General features: G+C 33.2%; 2 protein-coding genes across 2 annotated transcripts; both read left to right on the top strand.

Moving 5' to 3' along the window:
* The first annotated feature begins 16,104 nt into the window (after positions 1-16,104).
* On the top strand, positions 16,105-17,187 carry LOC143584073 (uncharacterized). Its single transcript, XM_077066220.1, has one exon. The coding sequence runs from the start codon at positions 16,105-16,107 to the stop codon at positions 17,185-17,187; it is 1,083 nt and encodes a 360-aa protein (XP_076922335.1).
* A 908-nt stretch (positions 17,188-18,095) lies between these two features.
* Positions 18,096-19,849, top strand: LOC143584072 (heavy metal-associated isoprenylated plant protein 3-like). The gene is made up of 5 exons (XM_077066219.1): positions 18,096-18,153; positions 18,220-18,379; positions 18,758-19,017; positions 19,103-19,190; positions 19,337-19,849. The coding sequence occupies exons 1-5, from the start codon at positions 18,145-18,147 to the stop codon at positions 19,756-19,758; spliced, it is 939 nt and encodes a 312-aa protein (XP_076922334.1). The 5' UTR covers positions 18,096-18,144; the 3' UTR covers positions 19,759-19,849.
* Positions 19,850-24,247: the final 4,398 nt, after the last annotated feature.

The raw sequence follows: 24,247 nt of genomic DNA, 5'->3' as shown, positions 1-24,247 counted from the left end.
GGCAGTGTGTTAAACACAACTTTAACTTTAGTCTAAAGTAAATAAAATAAAAGTAAAAATAAAAAGGGAGAAACTTTTCATTTCTGAAGTGAAGTATTTATACAATTATTTATCTGTCAGAGAAGTTTTTAAATTTATAATAAGGATATAAGTAAATAATTTTTTTAAAATTACCATATTTAAAACAATATTCAGCTGAAAAAACCGGACATAGTGTTGCAGCAGTGGTATCAAAATTAATGATGAGTAAATTCGGTATTGATATTGATTCGTATCGGTACCGAACCGGTATCAAAGTTTTTAGTTTTCAGTATCAGTACGATACCGGTATTTCTCGAACTTTACCTTAAATACCGCTACCAAACCGACCACTTTGATACCGGTATCAAAAATTTACGATTGTCGTGATCAGGATTTTCAATATCACGGATCGATACAGACAGGATACTGATCTCATCCTACTCAAAATGCATGGTCTAAATATGGTAGTTTTGAGAAGGGGGTTGACATGTGGCAACATCTGACTATGTCAACACTTAAGTCCAGGTAATATGGCTGCGCCACCACTCAGAATTAACCTGAAAGGGCATGGTATCGCCACCACCATCCATCATGACCATATTCTCATGCGTAAAGATGCACCACTTCATCCTTCCTTGTTGGGAAAATTCTCAAAATAGCCATTTTTAGAGAGAAGATTTCCAAAATAGCTCTTTTTTTCTTAAAATAAGTTTTGGACTATGAAGACGCATTGGGAAAAAATAATAATAATGAGAGACCAGTCCAAATTCTGAAGGAAAGTAACGTAGCAGACGGAATATTGGAAAATAATGAAGTTAAAGTTCAAATTATTTTGTAATCTTGGAACAAAAGTCCAAATTTTTTCAAAACTTTTTCTTTTAAAAAACCGTCTTGAGGGATTGTTTTTTATATTTCCTACCTCTCCCGTCCATATTTTCAAATTTTAAAAAAATATATTTTTATAATTATACCCCTAAACCACCACCACCACCACCACCTTGAACCACCACTACCACAAAGCCGTCGGCCCCACCCCGTCACCACCACCATCAACCACCACCACCACCACCACCATCACCGTATTAATAATAATAATAATAAACCCAACAAACCCACCACCATTGTTGGGTTTATTATTATTATTATTAATACGGTGATGGTGGTGGTGGTGGTGGCGGTTGATGGTGGTGGTGACGGGGTGGGGCCGACAGCGTCGGTGATGGTGGTGGTTCAAGGTGGTGGTGGTGGTTTAGGGGTATAATTGTAAAAAATATATTTTTTTAAGAATTTGAAAGTATGGACGGGAGAGGTAGAAAACATTAAAAACAGTCTCTCAAGATGGTTTTTTAAAAGAAAAAATTTTGAAAAAATTTGAACTTTTGCTCCAAGATTACAAAATAATTTGAACTTTAACTTCATTATTTTCCAATATCCCGTCTGCTACGTTACTTTCCTTCAGAATTTGGACTGGTCCCTCATTATTATTATCTTTTCCCAATGCGTCTTCCCAGTCCAAATCTTAAATTATTTTCAAGAAAAAATGGCTATTTTGGAAATCTTCTCTCTAAAAAAAACTATTTTAAAAATTTTCCCTTCTTCTTTTCTCTATAGTTAACTTGGATCTCTTTATAAAATTATTTAACAATATTAAATGTGGATGAATACAGAAATATAACTGATAAATCAAAGTATGACAAATTATTATTTAAATAAAGTTTAAGCAGTTTGTCTCACGACTCTTTGTAATTGTGTTTATATATTATTAGTTATTTAATGTTTTTAATAAAATAAGGTGATTGTATAACTGTATAAAAGTATCATGTGGGGGCACACGTGGGATTGACTTTTGAAAAACTGAAAAATATGTATGCTAAAGTGCAAAATTGCGAACTTCCTAATAAAAGAAAAGTAAAAGTTTAAAGCTTTATTTTCCATGATATTTGGATTTAATCGTATTTTACCGGTAAATGTAACGATATATTTTTTATGTATCGGTTACACACACTCATCTAGTTCTATTTCCACTACTAAAATACTCCAAGATAAAATTTATTCATATGACAGGTTTTGAATTATGGCATTCAATCTCAAAGACAAGTGTCCATCTTTACCACCTAACCAAAACTGGAATGAAAAAGGTAACAATATTTAATATTTTAAATTATAACTATTTGATTTACTAAGAGACACAAAATATTTTTTAAGTCCAGAGAATTCATATCCTACATGTGTAAATTTCTGACACAATAGGAATCTAACATAAAATTTATGATCAGAGTTTAATCCAAATGAATTTTGGTTCATTTAGGGTCGATCCCATGGACAACGGGTTGTCTTAGCTAACTTGACTTGTTCAGTTGTTCTCGAACTACCTCTGTTAGCAACTTAGCATGTTTGTTTTTTATTTAAATATATATTATTTTGTATTGCAATTTGGATTGATTGGGTATCAAATTGTAAATGATAAAAAAAGAAATAATAATCGGTTTTCATACTTAAGTTATCTATCCACTCTAATAAGAGAATACCATTTTTGTCATTTGTCACTCTCATAGCCTTCCATATTTTTAAGCTATTTCAATATATGATTTCAAATTTATTTTTATAAAATGTAAATCTTAATCGATTTATTCATTAACATTAATGGTGAAATAAGAAAATAGGGAAATTAAAGAAAATAAGGTGCATCATTGTCAAAGAAATTGTTTTTAAATTGGTATTCGAGCAGCAGTGTGTAATTTTTTTTATAGGATTGGTTTCAAATTCGAAATTAAAATTTTCTCATATGTATTTAAACTCAGGAAAATATGTATTTTCTTAATTTACTCCAAACATTTTGTATAAATATTGCAAACATAGAGAATACCTATTATATATACCTTGGTGTTTAGCATTAAATCATTAAAGTTGAATATTCTAATTATAATCTAGATGTATAACGATTTGCTATATGAACTATCTATCATTTAATGGCTTTTTTGTATAGTATAAAGGGTTTTAGCATAAGAAGATCGATATTTAGTTTTCAATATTTTCTTTCATAACTCAGACCAAAATGCTTCAAAAATATATATTTTATGACTTGATTGGTACTTTTTTATACATTTACATATATTTTATTTAATATGCCTTATAAAACAAATTACTTAATTAAAGGCATTTAAATTTTAAAGTAAAAAATCTGTTTCAATCTTACTCCACTATTTTCGCTTCCAAAAATCATTTAGGATATTGAAACATAGAATATCATTTTCATTAGTTATTTACATAATTTCAATAATATATTAGCTTATTAGTTTTATTTTTATACAAATACAATGAATTGGGGTTATATAACATCTAGGAAAAACATATATTTATTTTGGACTAAAGTTGTCAACTTCGAAAGTTGAAGGATTAAAATAATCTCAAAATCAAGTATTGGGAAAAATGAGATAAGAAAAAAATTAAGCATCTTATGTTTAAGGCAGTAGGAAAATTCATCCCATATGGAAAGATGAAAGAAAAGGGAAGCATTCCCCATGGGTATAAATACGGAATGGAATTTTCATCCCACATGGAAACAAACAAAGAAATGGAAGCTCTTTATAAGGAAGCAAGTTTCCATACAAATGTTTTTAATGTGGCTAACCACTCTCCATAGTCCTAGCGGAGGGTGCGAAGCACCCGACGCGCACGGACTCGGACTCGGGAGATGGGCGTAATGTGGCATTTTTGATGGCGCACTTCGCACGCTCGCATCGCCCCGAGCCGCATAAGGGCCGCTTTAGTATTTTTGGATAGTACAAGGACTGGAAATGAAAATCTGAAATTTGCATCTTCGCGATATGCGAAAGACATAAGACTTGAACCGACTTTGGAGCATCTTCGCGATACGCGAAGTTGCAGATCATGCATCTTCGCGATACGCGAAGTTGCATCTCTGCATCCGTGACACGTGGAGACACGTGGCAACCCTACTACTGACTCAGCATAGCTAGTGCATCTTCGCGATACGCGAAGCAGCTTCGTGATACGCGAAGATGCAGAATTTCAGCTATAAATAGAGGGGTGTTCGGCACATCACAAATCCCACCAACCACTTCACTTTTCACACGTTTTGCATCGTTTTGCGTGCCGACCTCGAAAGGCGTACCGAACTCGTGAAGCGTGCCAAGCTCCGACGGTTTTAAGCGATAATACGCGATATAGAGTAGAAGTGTCGCTCGATCAATCATAAGCATTTAACTCCAAATAACCCGTACGAGGTAGGGGTTCTGATTAAGTTATTATTTTATTATTATAATTGCTTAGACCATAGTCGGAGGTATAGCCCGAACCTTGATCACTGTTTAAATATAATATAGCTTTTCATAAGCAAATGTTATAGTTAATTATGGTTTCTTCATGATTAAGAAACGTAATCATTTTCATGCAAAGGATATAATTAAATAGTACTTCTTAATGATTAAGAAAGATACTATTCACACAGGTAATGTAATGTTTCTTCTTGAAGAAGAAACCTGGTATAAATGTTTCTTCCTAAAGAAGAAACCTGATATATAATTAATAAATAAATAAAGGGACTAAATGTCCACATGTTTTATACAAACAAATAAATTATCAAGGTTACAGCTATACAAAACAGACTACGAGGTCTGAAGCTAGATCGTAGATCTAGATATTTATACAAATGTTATTCTCATACTATAGATCCGAGATAACAATTAATCAATCAATCAATCAATTAGAAAGCTGAAAACAGAAACAAGAATCAGTAACAGAAACTGATTTACCGACAGGGGTCAGTAACAGAAACTGATCAATATACAGGAATCAGTGTCAGAAACTGATTTACAATCATATAAGGTGAATACGCCCCAACCTTTTATAACTCTTTTAAAGCCTGAACTGTTTACATAGGATTTACGAATCCTTAAAACTTTGTGTTACAATAATGAGAAACGGACATACTCAAATTAAGAGTATACATGTGTCTGGATTCATACATACATGGTGACTCGGAGTTCCCCGAGGCCATGCATATCATCAAAACATGCGTCTGGTAGTCTACGGAATTGATCAGAGAAATGATATTGTGTATATGATTAATTGTACATGTACTTAGCGTAATTTTAACCCAAATGAGCTGGGTGCCTAATGAGTATTATCACAAAGGTATTATTATTGTTTACACACTGGTGTTACTGAGTCAGCGTCATTCACCGGCTGTGTGCTGACGTATTTTTCCCCCACATTTTAGGGAAACTGTAAAGAATAGAACTGACAGGCAAGACTAATAGAATATTGGAGACATAGTAATTAGAGGTGATCTGATGGCTCAGATATTTTATTTAGAATACTATTAATAAATTATATTTTCAAAAGACAGTTAATTGAAATATCAAACGGGTATTCTGACCCGACATTTTATAAATGAATATTATATTTTAAAAGACCTCCGCTAATAACCCGCAACTCTGATATATTTTCAAAACAGATACCAACTAACGGCCGTCGCACCCAGGCGCTAAGTCGGGATGTGACAGGTTGGTATCTGATGGTTGGGTAAAAGTTAGCTAGTTTTATATAGTTAAATAATCGAATGAACATTGGTACTTCAAGCATTGTTTACGTGTTTTCAGGATATTGGAAGCTATGAAGCTTAACGAGGATATTTACGGGCTTGGAATGAAGATCGAGAAGTGAGAGATTGGACGTACACGCATCATGATGTAGCTATATTTAAGCATTATATATGATTTAATATATAAACTACCTACACATACGACCTAAAAAGCATATTGTACAACATTTAGATGCTTAAAAACCACTTGCGTACGAAAGGCGAGCGCCTCACCTTCGCTTTAGGTCGCTTTTTGCCTAAAAAGCTCGCCTCAGGCTCGCCTTTTGAACATTGCTAGCCTTGACTAGCCTAAAGCGAAGAGGCCCTCGCCTTAGGTCGCCTCTCGCCTCGGCTCGCCTCAGGCGAGCTTTTTTAAACCAAGATCACGAGGCAATCAAGAAAAGAAAAAATGAAAATTTGAAGTTTTACATCTTCGCGATACGCGAAGATGCAACGTATCGCGAAGTTGCAGGATGTCGGCCGCGACTATTTTGTCCTTCGCGATACGCGAAGAAGCATGCTGGGATATCTTCGCGATACGCGAAGATGCTTAAGTCCGCCAAAAATTTAGGTTTTCCCTATTTAAACCCCTTAACCTCCCCATTCGGCTATGAACGACTTCCAGAGGCAAAAGAGGCTGTTTCGGACGATCTTCCACCATTCCATGGCTTCCGGTTCATCTCGGGTTTGCATGTTCATCAAGATAAGTGATATAATCAATATGTCGATGCTTGGCTAGGTTTCTTGTTCTTTAGGCTAGGTTTTTGTGTACTTTAACTTCTGACCAGATTCGTATGCTTAATGTTTATGAGCTTGATTGAGTTATTGCCTTAGTCTTGCTTAATTGTTGATTGATTATTTAAACAATTTGTGTTTTGGATTATTAATTAACGCATTATTTGTTTGGTTGGTTTCATCAACATTTAGGGTTTAAGCTCTTGTGTCATTTTATCATCAAATATTGTCTCTTAATTGGTTTTTAACAAACATAAGTTTGTGATTAGGTAAACCGAGTTTCATTGTGTCATCAATTCGGTTAGGGTATCGTTTGACATCATAATCCAACTACTAGGTTTAGTAATTACTGCGTAATCAATATAATCGAATCTGGGATTAAGTTGAATGTCACATTAACCGAACCTAGAATGAATGCTTTTATTAATATTATTTACAAATCGTTTTTAAGTAATAATTAGTTTTAAATCTTTTTCTAAAAACCGATTGACATCGTCTGTCTGCCTTAGTTAATTAATTAATTTAGTTATATTAAATTAGCACTTTCCTTGAGTCCTTGTGGAGACGATCTTACTTACCCGTACTAGTTATAGGTACTTAAGTCCTTAACTAATTGTTTTTGAGTAGACCACGACAGCCTACGTCACTATCAGAGCCATCAGTCTTAGCGAATTAGGTATACTTATTACCTAGGCTTTGACTAGAAATAAGAAAATTGTTGAAAACATTGGTATTCAATACCAACTGATATAATCACTGAATGATTAAATATGATACGGATAGGATTTAATCTTACACGAGTACTAATTCAAACAAAATAGGTACTTAACTAAAAGTATCCAAATACAATCACTGAATAAATAAAACTGTTACGGATAAGATAGGAACGCGATCCTATACCTTATCTAACATCGTACAGATGTCTGATCCTCAATCCAGCTACGGATCATATCAACCTCGGTCAGGTAAAGGAAAATGGTGCATAGGGACAGCTTTACTTCCAATCCCTATATCTAGTAGTGAAGACTCACATCAGACCTCAATGGATGAAAATTCAGATTCATTCGATTCCAACATCCCACTAGCCCATATCATGCGAAGACAAATGTGCAGGGAACAAGATCAAGTGGATCAAGTGGGTCACAAAGATCAATAAAGTCAAGGGGAAAAGGGATAATGACTGATCATGAAGAAAATTCTCAGGGGTAGGAATATTTCAATTACCCGATGAACCAAGATCCTTACTTTGCCCATCCTCAAAATGAACGCCGGAACACAGATTATGAAGGACTATACATCAGAGATGACCCAACATGTTATGAAGTCGATGTTACAAGAATAGCTGAAGCAATGCTCAACGATATAGAAATGGAAGAAGAGAGGAAAAAGGAAAAAGAAAACGAAACAACTAAGAATACCAAAAATGACAGCAAAATCAAGAAATTGATAGTCCGCTGGAAGAAATTGATAATAAGAATTGTAGTAGTTGTAACAAGTATAACTAACAATAATGTTGTGCACTTCTGTAAACTACAATAAATAAAGGATATGTTTTAAAATTCCTCGAATTTTGAACTTATCTTTAAATTTTATTGTAGTATGTCAAGAGAAGGAAGTACAAACTCACAGAATAAACTTTCCAATAAAGTTGGAAGTAGAGAGAATGATGAAAACAAGAAACTTCCCGCCCAGTATAAAGATGAAATCCAGAAAATGATACAAGAAGCTATCAAAGATAATTCTATCAATCAAAGTCAATTAAAATTTGATAAGGAAAGTAAAAGTAAATCTGTTCATTCAAGAAAGGAAGAAGTTTATGATAGCTCTGCATCTGATAATAACTCAAAGGACAAACCTCGAAAGAAGTTGAAGCATCAAAAAGGATGCAACTTTAAGAATTTCCAAGCTTACAAACCTATGGAATTTTATGGAGACAAAGATGCTATAGTCGCTCTAAGATGGCTTGAGGAACAAGAAGCAATTGTCTACATTAGTAAATGTACAAACGAAGAAGCTATTCAGTATTCTTCTCAGATGTTCAAGGGAGAAGCTCTTGAATGGTGGAATACCCTGATCTGGAATAAGGGAAGAGAAACAATGTACAATCTAAGCTGGGAAGAATTCAAAGATCTTGTTATAAAGAAATAGTGTCTACTTCATGAGATGGATCGAATTCAAACTCAGTTGTGGAATCACAAGGTGGTTGGAACAAATCTCAGGGAATACAATACTAAATTCCTTGAATATTGCCGACTAGTCCCACATCTGGTTACCCTAGAATATAATAAGATAACTCATTATATATATGGGTTGCCAAGAGAAATAAAAGACTTGGTAAGAGCTAATATGACGCAAACAATTGAGTCAGCCATGGAAGTAGCCGGATACTTGATTAATAGCATGATAAGAAATCAAGAGGAAGAAAAGAAGGAAGAAAAAGAAATCAAGAAACTGAAAGATTACGAGAAGATAGAGAAAGAAGGAAATACTTCAAAATCCACTTGTAAAGCTTGTGGAAGAAAACATTTTGGAAAATGTCGACGAGAAGGCACAGATAAGTGTGCATACTGCAATAGAGAAGGACACCTGATGCAAGAATGCAGGAAGAAACAAGGAGTATGCTTCATATGTGGAGAAACGGGCCACTTCAAAATAAATTGCTCGAAAGGAAAAGTTAATCAAGACTGACACTAATGTCAGAAGAAATCATAAATATCTGACAACGAATAACACAGTTAATTTCTATACATTAGTTGTAACTCGTTCTGAAAACGAGAAACTTTGTAAACTGAAAAGGGGTATTTAATTCCCTCTGTTCTAAATAAAATATTAGCATACAGATCTTGTCAATACACAAGAATGCTCATATTCAGTATCTCTAACAGAAAAGACAACCGAGTGTCTGAATTTAAAGCTGACGTTCAAAACTGATAAAATGCTGATTTGATTTACCATCTGACAGATTCATCCAGTTGGATGAACTATCTTTATTAAACCAACACATGCCATATCAAACATCATATGTAAATATAAAACGACTATAAAACTCTATTAAGGTTAGTTCAAACCTAAGAGTCTACTGAACTGAAACAGATTAAAAATCTACTGATCAGACCAAGAGTCTGTTGAACTAAAACAAACATAAAAATCTGCTGATCAGACCAAGAGTCTGCTGAACTAAAACAAACATAAAATTCTGGTCTGAACTACTGAACTAAAACAAACATAAAAATCTGCTGATCAGACCACGAGTCTGCTGACACAAATCTGCTGAACCGAAACAGACTTAAAGTATGCTGATTAATCAAATAAATACTATCTAGATACATATGCAAGACTACTGCAACTATAAGATAATAAAGTACTGAGGGAAAGGATTCTGAATATCACTGATGTCACGAGATATCAAAATATGCAAAGATAGAATATCATTGAAAAGAAATCTCTGAGAAATACTGTTAATGGAATAATTAACAAAGATTGATCAAAAAGTCAAAAGAACTCGAGAATGTTTAAGAGGCATGATTGTATAGCATATCAGATATGATTGCTCAAAAGTACAAACGTACTGTTATGACGTAAGGAAAACAAATGATAAGGGTCAAGAGATGGAATGATTCGACAGATCGAATCCAATAAGCAATAAAGCTAACATTGGTAAATGTTTAGAATACAAAAGGTAATGTAAATAATTAAGCACAACTGGCCACTGTGTTTAGCAATTTACAATAACTTATGATATTCTGAACTATTGACTGATTACTTTAATCGAGATGTAAAGTTAGCAACAGGTCTGAAAATTTTATCATCTTGTAATGGTAGTTAAACTCAAGAATCAGATTAGATAGAATCTAATCCTGAATTAACGAAGTAAGAACATCCAAACCTAAGACAAGCGAATCTCGAGGACGAGATTCATTCCAATGTGGGGAGGATGTAACATATAGGAAAAACCCATATTAATTTTGGACTAAAGTTGTCAACTTTGAAAGTTGAAGAATTAAAATAATCTCAAAATCAAGTAATGGGAAAATGAGAAAGAAAAAAATTAAGCACCTTATGTTTAAGGAAGTAGGAAAATTCATCCCACATGGAAAGATGAAAAAAAAAGGAAGCATTCCCCATGGGTATAAATAAGGAATTGAATTTTTATCCCACATGGAAACAAACAAAGAAATGGAAGCTTTTTATAAGGAAGCAAGTTTCCATACAAATGTTTTAATATGGCTAACCACTCTCCATAGTCCTAGCGGAGGGTGCGAAACACCCGACGCGCACGGACTCGGACTCGGGCGATGGGCGTAATGTGGCGATTTTGATGGCGCACTTTGCACGCTCGCATCGTCGCGAGCCGCATAAGGGCCGCTTTAGTATTTTTGGATAGAACAAGGACTGGAAATGAAAATCTGAAACTTGCATCTTCGCGATACGCGAAGTTGCAAATCAGGCATCTTCGCGATACCCGAAACTGTAAAGAATAGAACTGACAGGCAAGACTGATAGAAGATTGGAGACATAGTAATTAGAGGTGATCTGATAGCTCAGATATTTATTTAGAATATTATTAATAAAGTATATTTTCAAAAGACAGTTAATTGAAATATCAAACGGGTATTCTGACCCGACATTTTATAAATGAATATTATATTTTAAAAGACCTCCGCTAATAACCCGCAACTCTGATATATTTTCAAAACAGATACCAACTAACGGGCGTCGCACCCAGGCCCTAAGTCGGGGATGTGACAGGTTATGTGAGTGTTACTTGTTAGCTAGCACATAATTAAAGTGTTTATTATGGTTTATATTACAAATAATAAAGCTATATACAAAATTTAAAAAAAAAAGAATAACATTTATAACATTTATTATTAAAATGTTTGATAAAAATTCAATAAGATTCACACTTTAGTTATAATGTAACTTAATAGAAATATTTATTATTTTTATCTTGTTATTATTTTTAACTTAATTAAGCTCCTCGTTACATTTCAAGGATGCTTCATTTTCACATTAATTTAAAAAAATAGTTAATCTGGTTAAAAGTCATTTACCATGCTTTCATAAAATCTGAAATCTTTGCTTCTTTTTTATAAGTTGTTAACACACACACACAAATATATATATATATATATATATATATATATATATACACACACATATACATATATATATATATATATCAATTAATTAAATATTCAAACAACTTCCCATAATATTAATTTATAACACGATATTAGTATTCAAAATTTAAGCATTCCTTATCTAATACTTTCAACTATTATAAATAATAATCACTACTTTCACTTTATGCAACTTTAAATCTTTTCATATTCTGATAACTCAGAATAATCACTGTCATTTGAACATGTTTTTTTTGTCATTTTCCTAACAATTGCATTCATATAAAATTAAACAAATCATTTTGTTATATTTTAATTTTTGGTTTTATTTGTTACTTGATTATACAATTGTTAATTGTAAACATAAAATCAATTAAAAATTTGTCATACATAAAATATTAATGACAACAAATTTATCATAATGAATCAATTTCAAATTCTAAATATTCTAAAGATGATTCTAAATTTATATCATCAAAGGTCATGTTAGGGCACGGATTTTCAGTATCCTCAGCATACATTATTCAGAGCCGATTTGGGATGCGGTATCCTCATAGGTAATCGGTATCCTAATTATATTATATATATAACACGATTTTTGCTTCTTTCTATGTTTACCAGGTCAAAGATTGTTATTGTGATCTCCCAAAGACTCGCACTTTCAGTTAATAAAGCGTAACAAGAAAGGAAACGTGCTGATTAAAGGGCTAACGGCTAATTGGGATAATTCCGTAGTTTCCTTAAATATAGGAATTCTAGTTAGTTTTATTTTTGTATAAATAGAGCTCAAAACGGATCATAAAACACACACTCTAGCACTCGAGAACTGACTAGTACTCGCACTCTTTGTAATCATGATCAAGTTTGAGCTCCACAATTGTAATCGCCTTTGTTATTAATAAACCGGTGGTGATAGTTTTCACCGCCTGGGGTTTTGCTTGTTATCCTAAGGATAACGGGTTTTTTACTCGCAACAAATCCTTGTGTTCAAGTACTTTTACATTCATTTCATACAAGCACCTAGTCCCGATTACTAATTTGGTTACGAAATCATTGTTGTTAATTTTTGACCAAAACAGATCAGGTAATCTGGTTTTTAGGATAATCATGTTTTTTGAATAAACATGAGTAGATGATCTCCAATGACATCTTATTATTTATGGATTAAAAGGTATGCTATTTTATGTGTATGAATATTTTTTTGGTTAGTTTCATGGATATATTATCACTTATCTAGGTTGGTGTGTACTTGAAGAACCTTATTTGTCACTCAGACAGCTATATGTGGCTATATCAAGAGTTATAAGCAGACCTATATGTTACCTTATCAAGAGTTACAAGCAGACATGGATTAAAGATTTTGATTTTTGATAAAAGATTTATGCCTACCAGTACAATCACAAATGTAGTGTGCAAGGAAGTTTTTACTTATTTTTAATATATTTGTGTAATATTAGTTATGTGATTTCTGTAATTTTAATGTAAACTGTAATTATATTAACAATATATGAGTATTTTGAAGAATGTATTTCACTTAATGATTAAAGTTTAAATTTTTCATAAATTACCCGTGTAATGCACAGACCTCAAACTAGTTATTTTATATACATTTGTCATATCTAGTTGTAATGTAACTTTAGAGTAGCATACGCAAAAGATAAATAAAATTTTCGGATCAAACGAGTTATTTTTGTATCAGCTAGTAAAACTAAAAACTCGTGTCATATTTGGATTCATGTTGAATCAGACCAACCAACGTACACGACCCATTTAACATCTATGAAATTATAATATCATGTTATAATAATAGAATTTAACATTAACTCATGTGGTAGATATATACTTTCAGACCAAAATAAACAAAATAACAAATTCAATGTAACTAAACAAGCATTTTAATCAATTTTCAAGTAATACGGTTTAAATAAGTAATGAAGATCTACGTAAAGTCGTATGCATATCACAAAATAATTATTAAATAATATGCGTGTCACAAAGAGTGATCAGCAATGTATAATATGAAGTTAAGTGTGTAATTATATAAAAAGTCAGCAATTATTGCACAAAGCCTTGTGAAAAGATACTTAAAAAAGGTTTTAGAATATATCTCATTTCCAATGCATGAACTGTATAACTAATTAAATAAAGGTCAAATTATAGTATATAGAATGGCCGAGTTATCTCACACAGCCTCCTAAATTTAAAAAATATAAAGAAATTTAGGGCTGGCTCAACGAATGTGAAAGCCTAAATCGAAATAAGATTTTGGGGTAGTTTTTTAATAATTGTTAAGAAAAAAAAGTGTTGGTGCAAGCTTTGAATTCGTGACCTATACTTTAATAACCAAGCCTACCACCACGCTAATACATTAATTTTAATTTACTTCACCCATTATAATTTATCTATATATAATTTTTTTGGGACTTGGATGCCTTAATTAAGTGTGAGCCTAAAGCCTAACTTGTTTTCGTTGTTTCACGGGCCGGCTCTGAAGAAACAATGAATCGCAAAAAATAACACAATATTAAACAAAATATAACATAATGATGAGTAATATAACACAATGACGAGGGAAAAAAGACACAATAACGAAATAATCAAAAACACAATGATATATAAAAAGACACAATGATCCTCACAAAAATTCTAAAAATCTACAAGCTAAAACTTCAAATCTAATATCGTAGAGTTTGACGAGACGGTTCTGATGCCGCTTGTTTAAGTTTAATCGAAACATGTTTGACACCTTTCCTACGAGTTTCTATTTTTAAAAGAATATGCATTTTTAACCCATCCCATATAGAATTTGATCAAATTATGTTAAGTGGAGAAATGCATCACTTGTTAGATTCATAGCACTTCTATGAATTATACATGCTTGATTAAACAGATAACATATTTTAAACTAAACTGATAAATATAATTGCGTCAACCGTACAAGAATTTATACATTGAAGATAATCACATATAGCGGGATGCATAAAAAGATTAAAAAAAAAAATATTAGTCCAGTATGACCTGTTTACATCAGTAGATGTAACTACCTATGCCATTATCACCTTCTTTACATAAAATTGGTTATATATTTAAGTTGGTGGCTAATCAAATACGAAGTGTTATTTACCTAACAAGTTTAGAAACATTGAAGGTCTTTAAGCAAGATAATTTAATGGAGGGAATTTGTCATTGTGCTAATTGTCAAATATTACTTCCAAAAAACTTTAAATTAAAATATCTATCATATATTTTCTATATTAAATACTTTCGACTATGAAATTAAGATTTTATTATATTATTATTTAGGGTTATTATTTAATATGAGTATAATAATATCACTATATGTAAGATGAAAAAAATTAATGTTTCTTCCTTTTCTAAATGTGCTATTTATTAAATATCCGAGGTTCAAATATTAGTAAGAATCATCAAATTTATGGAAATAAACAGCTAGCCGAGCGCAAATTAACTAGATTTAGAAAAATAGTACACACGGTATTTAAATTGATGGTTAATGATCGCATAATTTAAACATATAACATTTAGGACTATTTTCATCAAAACTCTTACAATAAATAACCAGAAAGAGTGTAATAAGGTATTTTAGTCACGCCTAGCAAGGATATTAATACAAAGTTGAAACTTATAAAATCGTTTAAACTAAAATAGGTCAACAAATTCGATCAATGTAAAATTCATGTGAGATTCTGTTTACGATTTGTTAACCAGGGCTTGGCAGTTTACTTACTCATTGGTTTGGTCGACGGTGAATAACTGAAACAGAAACCATGACCAAACCAGCCGTTTGGCCTTATTTATTTATATTTATTTAAACTTTAGAGTATAGAGTAATCTATATGTATTATAACTATCCTTGCCATTTAATTTTTTTTTTTTAATACAAACCAATATCGTCTCAAATGCCGAATACAAAGTACACATCAAAACCATTAAAAGTTATAAAACTTTCAATTTACTAAATTGTGAACCTGAAATCTTCAATATTACTGTGAACACAGCTAATGCATTGTAAATTGCAAATGCTAAGTAGGTGAAACTAACAATTTTCTTTTAATTTTCTCATTAAAATTTTTATTAAATATTATTACTATCTTTTTTAAACGGCAATTTATTAAAAAACAACCCACAAACAAGTGTCATTATTATTACTGCAATAGGCTTTTGGGTCATATGACATAAATGTTAAAAACTTAAGATCAGCCTAAGGCCACACGGGGTGGTCCGTTATAGGCTCCCATCACGCGTGATGGGGGTCCGGCCGTGATAGCCATCACGTGGTGAAATCCGACCGTTGGATGTAAAAAAAAAATAAAAATTTAAACATTATAAGTTAACAACCATTTCAATCCAACTCAAAATCAAATCCAACTCAAAACACTCTCAATCTTCTACTACAAAAGCCTATTTCTTCACCACTTCAATTCAAAACAAAAAAATATTGATTTTCCGAGCAACTCGTTTCCGCTAGACACCGATAGCTCTTCGTCTTTGGACGATGACATTGCTGAATGGTTCCCGTTGTTATATAACGAACTTGAAGGCCCGAGCCATCCAAAGAAAAAAATGGTGGATCGTGATAGTATACATGCCCACGAAGTGCTAATGAACGACTATTTTGTGGAGGAGCCGAAATACAATGACGAGACGCTCAGGGATCGGTTTCGTTTGCCGAAATCTTTATTTTTAAAGATTGTAGCGGACGTCGAAGCAAGCGAAGAATGGTTTCAAGAATCTTACGACACGAGGGGCAAACGAAGTTTTACGGCGCTTCAAAAATGCACATCCGTTATTCGTCAATTAGCGACAGGTAACCCACCCGATCAATTCGATGAATACTTACAAATGTCTCAGAGAACTTCACGTGAATGTCTGCAATTCTTTTGTAACGCAATTATTAAATTGTATGGCAAAGAGTTTCTACGAAAACCAACAAGACACGACATTACACGTCTTTACGCCGCGCATGAGGCTAGATGGCATTTTCCAGGGATGCTCGGTAGCATCGACTATACACATATCGAATGGAGGAATTGTCCACGGGAGTTTCGAGGGGCGTATGTTAGGGGTGATATCAAACGACCGACTATCGTACTTGAAGCGGTTGCGTCAAATGACTTATGGATTTGGCATTCTTATTTTGGTGTTCCTGGCTCAAACAACGACATCAGTGTTCTATACACATCACCGTTGTTTCAAAGCGTGACAGGTGGTACCGCACCCTTCTGTCCGTATTTTGTCAACGGGAGATATTACAGACGTGGCTACTTTCTTGTCGATGGTATCTACCCGGCATGGTCTGTTTTTGTGAAAGCCTTTTCGTTTCCTGTTGAGGTCAAGGAAAAGGCGTTCAAGAAGTTGCAAGAATCGGCAAGAAAAGATGTCGAGAGAGCTTTCGGTGTCTTAAAGGGTAGATGGTGCATACTTAGTCGACCGGTTCGTGCAATGAAAAAACCCATGATCTCTAGCATATTATATGCATGCATCATATTGCACAATATGCGAGTAAAAGAAGACGGACGTGCAATTTCTCCAAATTGGGTGCCGGATCCTCCTACTCAAGTTCCCGTTCCTGAGAACGTGCAATTAGACTTGCGGAACGAAGATATTCACCATCGGTTGAGATATGATCTAGTTGAACTTGTAGGTTCTTTAGGTTTGGAATTTCCGAATTCGGACGAGGAGTAGATTGTTTTTTTGTCGGTTTTTTTAATTTATTTATCTTTTTAATATTTATTTAATCTTGTTTTATTTTTTATTTAATTTAACCTTGTTTTAGTATTTATTGTAAAAAAAAAAATTCCATCACACCGCCACCCCCACCAAAATTCCATCACTAGTGATGGAAAGTGGTGGGGTGAGATGGCACACCGTAATTGGTGGGAGCAAGTGATGGTTTGTATACCACCCCCACCCCTAAGTATTAGGCGTGGCTCAAAGTTTCAAACTATGCTAATAAAAAGTTATTATTGTTATTATTATTATTATTGTTGAAACAAGATCAGATACATTTTATTTTTAATATAAAAATAGTGAGAATCAATTTGCTGTTATTATTAGGTTTATTTTATAGATGCTTGCTGCTATTTTTTGTTCATATTTACTAATTTTCGATTATGAGACGTTATAAGTATTTGCTGATTTATATTTTGTTGTTATTATTAATTTTTTTTCATGATATTGATTCTTTTGTTGTAATTTTTAGGTTTTTTCTTTGTTATTATAAATTATTATTTATGTAGATTGATATTGTAGCTGATATTGTTTCTTACGTTCACATTTTTTTTATAAATTAGTATTATTTACTACGTTCGCATGTTAAAATTAAAATGTGTATGAACATTCCCAGTTATTATTATTATTATTATTATAAAATATAAAAATATAAAACCGAATTTTGATGACAAACCTTGACCTGGTCATATAAAAGCAGTTCAGTTGCACACCCCTCCCACCACTTCAAGTTCACCATCATCATAACCGCCGGTTCACTTCCTTTCAAATTAATTACTTCCAATCAAATCTTAAATCATTTGTTTCATTTATTTGACATCACCATTTCTGCTGCTTAATTTCTCTATATATAATAATACCAACCCCATTACATTAGCTCCCCTGTTTTCTCCGGCTCTCCATTTTCCGGCAATGGCAAAGGTAATTTTTTTTCAATCAAATTTGCAGTTTTAAACGTTTAAATTATCTGGGTTTTGGTTAAATCAGAAGAAGACGCAAGTCAACAATGAGAACGACGGCGGCAACGGTGGTGATGAGGGTGGAAAGAAGCAAAAAGCTGCTGATATTAATGTGGTGGTTCTGAAAATTGATCTGCATTGTGAAGGTTGTGCTGGTAGAGTAGTTAAAGCTGTCCGTACACTCGACGGTGAGTTCCCATATTATTATTCGGGTCATGTTATACCTACGTCACCTCATTTGCTTACATATCATCAAACGTCAACAAAACACTTGGTATTTGTTTGTCAAAAAAGGGTAAACTTTAAAAATTATTTGGTAGAACGACTATTTGAGCAATATCGAGATGGCTGTTCTGTTCTTATTATAAAAGGTCAAACTATGAAAACTATTAATTTTTAGTATTATTAGTTTGTACTTGAGGTACCACTTGGTTAGAGCATCGGTTTCGTCGGCTTGTTTGGTAACACATGCGCAATTAGCTCGGTTTGTATTATTATTATTAGTAGTAGTAGTATAATTATATTTATTAATAATATCTTTTTAAGCAATTTGTTTTTGTGTATAGGTGTTGAGTCTGTTAGAATTGGTGACAGTGAGTTGAACAAACTGACGGTGATCGGAAACCTAGATCCGGTCAAACTCCGGCAAAAAGTGGAAGTAAAAACCAAGAAAAAGGTGGAAGTGATCTCGCCGGCGGCGAAGAAAGCCAACGACGGCGATAATGCCGGCGGAGAGAATAAAAAGAAGCAGCAAAAACCACCTGAAAAGGACCACCAACCACCTGCCAAAACCGCCGGAAAAAACGGTGGCGAAAAACCGAAAGAGGTTCATTTTAGCATATTTGTACTACCTTTTGCTAAAGTACGCAGTTACCCGGTTTTTTTAATTTGGCTGTTTTTGGGTTAGCTAGATACCGGTAACCACGGCGGTGTTGAAGGTTCCGTTGCATTGTGAGGGGTGTATTCGGAAGATTCATAAAATTGTTACCAAAACTAAGGGTAATTTTGTCTTTTTACTTTTTTTTAATTTTACTTATGTAATTTTTAATTTTGTTTTTTTTTAATTCGGGCATATTTCATTACAAGTGAGATTTTACTGGATATGTTTATAGTTTTATACGTTTATAATACGGCTTTGTTTGCAGGGTATACGGAGATGTCTCTGGATAAGACCAAGGATTTGGTGACGGTGAAAGGAGCGATTGATATGAAGTTACTGGCGGAGGCGTTGCAACATAAGTTGAAGAGGGCGGTGGAGATTGTTCCTGGGAAGAAAGAGGGTGACGGTGAGAAGAAAGGCAGTGGTGAAAAGAAGGGGAAGGGCGGTGGCAATGGCGGAGAGGGTAAAGACGGCGGTGGTGGTGGTGAGAAGAAGGGGAAAAATAAAGGCGGTGGCGAGGGGAATGGTGGCGGTGATGGTAAGCCGGAGATGTTTAAAATGGAAAGTTACGGTGTTCCTATCGGGTATCCGTATCCACAATATGCGTACGGGCCGGGTTATGCGGATTGCGTTCATGCCCCTCAGTTGTTCAGTGACGAGAACCCGAATGCTTGTGTTGTTATGTGAAGGGAACAGGGTAGAAATGGGAACGAGAAGTTGTGTATATACAAATATGGATCTATAGCATGTTTTTGGGAATTTTGTAGACTCGATAAGTTTCATATAATATATGGTAAGTGAAATATGGGGATTTTGTAATCTATAAAATTGGTGGTTAAATATTTTGTTTTATTTTAATAATTTTTTTAATTATTAAGACACTTGTTATTTGGACGTTATGCACGATATCAGTGGCGAAGCTTGGCCAAGTTCGTCGGGGAAAGGGAGGGTGGCAGACTCAAAATGTATTAAAAATTATATAAAAGTGGGGGACGGACTCAAATTTTAAGTCGAAAACGGGTAAATTTACACTACGTATAAATTTTTTTTTGGTGAAAACAAGTAAATTCAAACCACTGCGAAAAAGAGGGGGGGGGGGGTTCGCCCATGCCCGATATGGCGATGTTGCTGTTGCTAAAATTCAAATCATTCATGATATTTAATACTTATTCTAGTCTAATTGACGATAAGAATTAAAAGAAATTCATTAGTAAAAAAAAATCGCCCATAATATTCGATACATGTTCAAAAGGATCGTCATAAATTGATAAGAAGTTGGGTGTTCATCGGTTGGTTTGAATTGTTTTCCCAACTAAACTGAAAATCGAATAAACTAAAATTAGCCGCTTCAAAACCGACTAGGAATCTAAACCAAAGTTAGCCGATAAATTTGTCATTATATTTGGGGCTAATCATCCGATGCCTTGTGGTTCTCTTTCTGAAATTGCAAATTTAAGCTATGCTAGGTGAAGTGGCTTAGAACTCCGTTACTTAGCATGTAATTGTATTTTTTTTCTTTAGGTTTTATTCAAGTTTGCTTTCCAAAAAGCAAATAACTAAAAACTAAACATGTAATTGTATTAGTTTGAACCGAGTTCAAAATTTGAAACTAAAAACTCCATTTAGTTCCTATTTAAAACTAAACAAGTTTGATTCGATTTTTGAGCAGTTTTCGATTTACTCGGCTTGAAACCAAACATTAAATCCTAGCAAGGGTGAACAAAGTGGAATCAGCAAGGAGTGTATGAAGAGGATGACGCTGATGGCGTGTCGTCTCTAGTATCAGCGAGAACACCCTCTCATAAGGTTTGATACTAACAAGATGAAACAAGAATATTCTCCTTAATTAGGGGTGTTCACGGTTCGGTTCGAAACCATGAAACCGTCCAAACCGGTCATCGGTTTGGTTTAACGGTTGGTTTTTTCTTCAAGTTTCGGTCGGTCGGTTTTAACAATTTCAAACCGGAGTGAACGGTTTGGTTTACGGTTTATATCAAAAACCAACCGTACAAAACCGAACTGGACCGTATAATATAATTATATATATTTTTAAATATTTTATGTTATATATATATATAATTTCAATATTTATGTTAAATATGAATGGATAGTGCAAATACACTAGCAAGTTGCAATGAATTGGTCTTTAAATTTTCTTCATTAAAGTATTAAACCTTAAATCAAGATACACATTATGATCTCAGGCTCAGAATCTCAAGCCACTTATTCCGATGTATTTCCATATTTCTTGACAGATTGTATTTAAACATGATCATGGACGAATTGTATTTATATATGTTAAACATTTCAAATTATTCAAGACTCAAACCGCGAAACCAAACCGGAACCAAACCGTAATGAACGGTTTGGTTTAAGAGTTCAACGCTTTGGTTTTGGTTTACAAGAATCAAAAACCGTTACCAACGGTTCGGTTCACGGTTTGACCCAAAAACCACGAAAACCGGACCATGAACACCCCTATCCTTAATTTAAGTGGATACAAAGACGAAAATGCACCATACAAGAGACGATATAGAAAGTGAAAACATCATTTACTAGGTTCAGTACCGACGTGACACACACCATCCACTCAGCCACTCTATCTATCTCAAGGGGCAACAAGTAATGTACCCTATAGTAGTTTTTAGTGGACTTCGAAATTTATTTATTGTTGTCATGCGGTTGCATGACCCACTTGCTGTGACCAGTCCACATTATGTCATTAACTTCCTTTAATCATAATGTCAACAACGTAATGCGAAATAATGTATTTTTCATTTAACTGATTTGAGATCTAAATCTTCGATTTGGACACTCGATCACAACTTCGTTGTCGTTTAGGAAGAAAATCAGTATCCTATGACGTAAAATTTTGAGATTGTACGTTTGTTAAATTTGGATTTTATATATGATATCAATCTATCTATTAGAAGTTCAGGATGGATCCCAAAAACCATTTTTTATACTTGAGATTATAAATGATAATATTTACATATTTTATAAATTTTTATAAAATAAGTTTATAAATATATAATCTGTTAATTTGAAGTTTTATTTAATAAACTTTAAGAGTTTATATTTATATATATATTTATATATATATATATATTACAAATAGGGTTAGCTTGGGAGTATGATTTTTATAAGAATGATAAGAAGTAATCTATTTCTTTGATTTTGGACATTAATGATTGAGATTAGTTTACGGGTAAAATCTTTTAATATAAGAATTTAGTTTGTATTTTTATATCATTATAAGCATATAAATCTAGTCAACGTTTGTGAAGTACATTTATTAATTCAAGAACTTCAGTGGAGTTTAAAAATTAGTAAATTTGAACTTTTCTTATTTTTATACACAAGATAGGAAAATGTAAATAGTTTATTATAACAAATACTTGTTTATATAGATTTGTGCAACTGTGATGATAAATTAGAATATGTAGGGATAAATGGAATGTTCATTAACTTTATCTTCAAGAACACATAATTACATGTTCACGTGTCTATCTCCGTGTATGTTACTATATTTAATACTTTTTTCCCGTGCAAATAAGTTTTTTTTTAAGTAGTTTAGACATGCTATAAGCTTTTTTTTTCTTCTTCACATTATCATTCATTGCTTTGTAGCATTGTGGACTTGAAAGCTATTGTTTGGTTGAAGTGTTGTAGGATCTTAATGCCAACTTTTAATTTTATTTTAATTGCTTCTTTAGCATAAGTAGCACTGCTTTAATTTGGTTCCTAGATTTACATGTAGTCCTTTTATAGGGTTTTCAAGTCTTAGTTTTTCTTTAATACATTTTCTTATTTGATTAATTGTTCTTTTCTTTGGAAAAGGTAAAAGTAAAAGTTGTGCTGATGATGACTGATGATGTCGCTAGTAGTTGTTGATTGTGGTATTGCTAGGCTTAGTAGGGGTGGCAAATAATGGCAATCGCATATACTTGGAAGGGGCGATAGTAATAATGTGAAGTAATTTAAGTAAAAAGTGAAAACGGAATTCTCGTGTCATTGTCATGTATGCTTAAGCTCTTATTGATTTTTCATTTAAAAGCGTGTAGTGATTAAAAACACAATTACTATTTAACATTTTTAATAAAAATTTGAGCGAGGTAGTTTGAATGAAAATTTTATGGCCCCGCACACAGGGCCCTAGCACATGCTACCTTTTTAGTGCCCTAAGGGGCTTCCGCTTAAGCCCTTGTCGCCTAATGTGAAATTGTTTCATGGCCGTTTAAAGGGTGAGGTGGCTTTGGGTGCCACTGTTAAATATATGTGTCCATACAAAACCACGATGATGAAGAACTGATAGCAATTAACTTAATTAATAATTAGAACCATGATGAACTCAATCAAATTTAACCAATTAACTAATTAAGGGTACAACCAATGCTTAATTGGATTAGACTTAGCATTTCAAGAAAGAATTTGATTATTGATGGGAGAGATATTATGACCTAATCTCCTTTTGTTGTTCTCAGCGGTTACAAAATCGTCCCCCACAAACAGATCCCAAATCTAGATCATTAAATACCTGGCCCAAATCCAATTAATTCTCCAAAGCTTGAAGCCCAATTACAATTAATCTAAATTGAAACTGTAAGCCCAATTGCCATTTGATTTCAAAGCTCAAGTATCTATTAAGCCTATTTCAGTTGTTTACTTGAAAGCTGAAACCCAACTCATTAATATATGGCCCAATAAAACACGAAACATTATTGGAAATAAACGAGTCTACCCTCCCACATCTCGTAACTCGTTAATAACTAGTAATATTTGTTAGATCATCAAATTAATCTAATACCGCTAAAATCATGTTGATAGCACTAAAATTATCAACAACCATCCACTACACCATTGCACACAATCTTATCATGGTTATCAAGTTATTGAGTAGTGCTAAATAAATAAATAAATAAATAGAGAAGTATGGTGGTCGTGAAAGTAGTGCTCATGTTAATTGTGTTTATGGTTTTATATTGGTGAACAAGACCAAGATGTTTATTTTGACACGGGAATTTGAGTTAATGATTTAATGTAATTGAAGATTAACTTGTTGATCACGTTAATTGTAATATGAATATAGATAAGGTTGGTGTGGGGTTACAAACTTATTTGATCTTATTATAATTTGTTATCTTATTGGTAGTTATGTGCGAAGCCCCCCTGCACT

The sequence above is a fragment of the Bidens hawaiensis genome, unplaced genomic scaffold (genome assembly GCF_021521415.1).
Source record: "Bidens hawaiensis isolate Kalapana, Puna unplaced genomic scaffold, B.hawaiensis_p1.1 tig00032798_1, whole genome shotgun sequence".
NCBI classification, from domain to species: Eukaryota; Viridiplantae; Streptophyta; class Magnoliopsida; order Asterales; family Asteraceae; genus Bidens; species Bidens hawaiensis.
The sequence above is the reverse complement of the archived record's forward strand: the minus strand, read 5'-3'. Positions and strand labels throughout refer to the sequence as shown.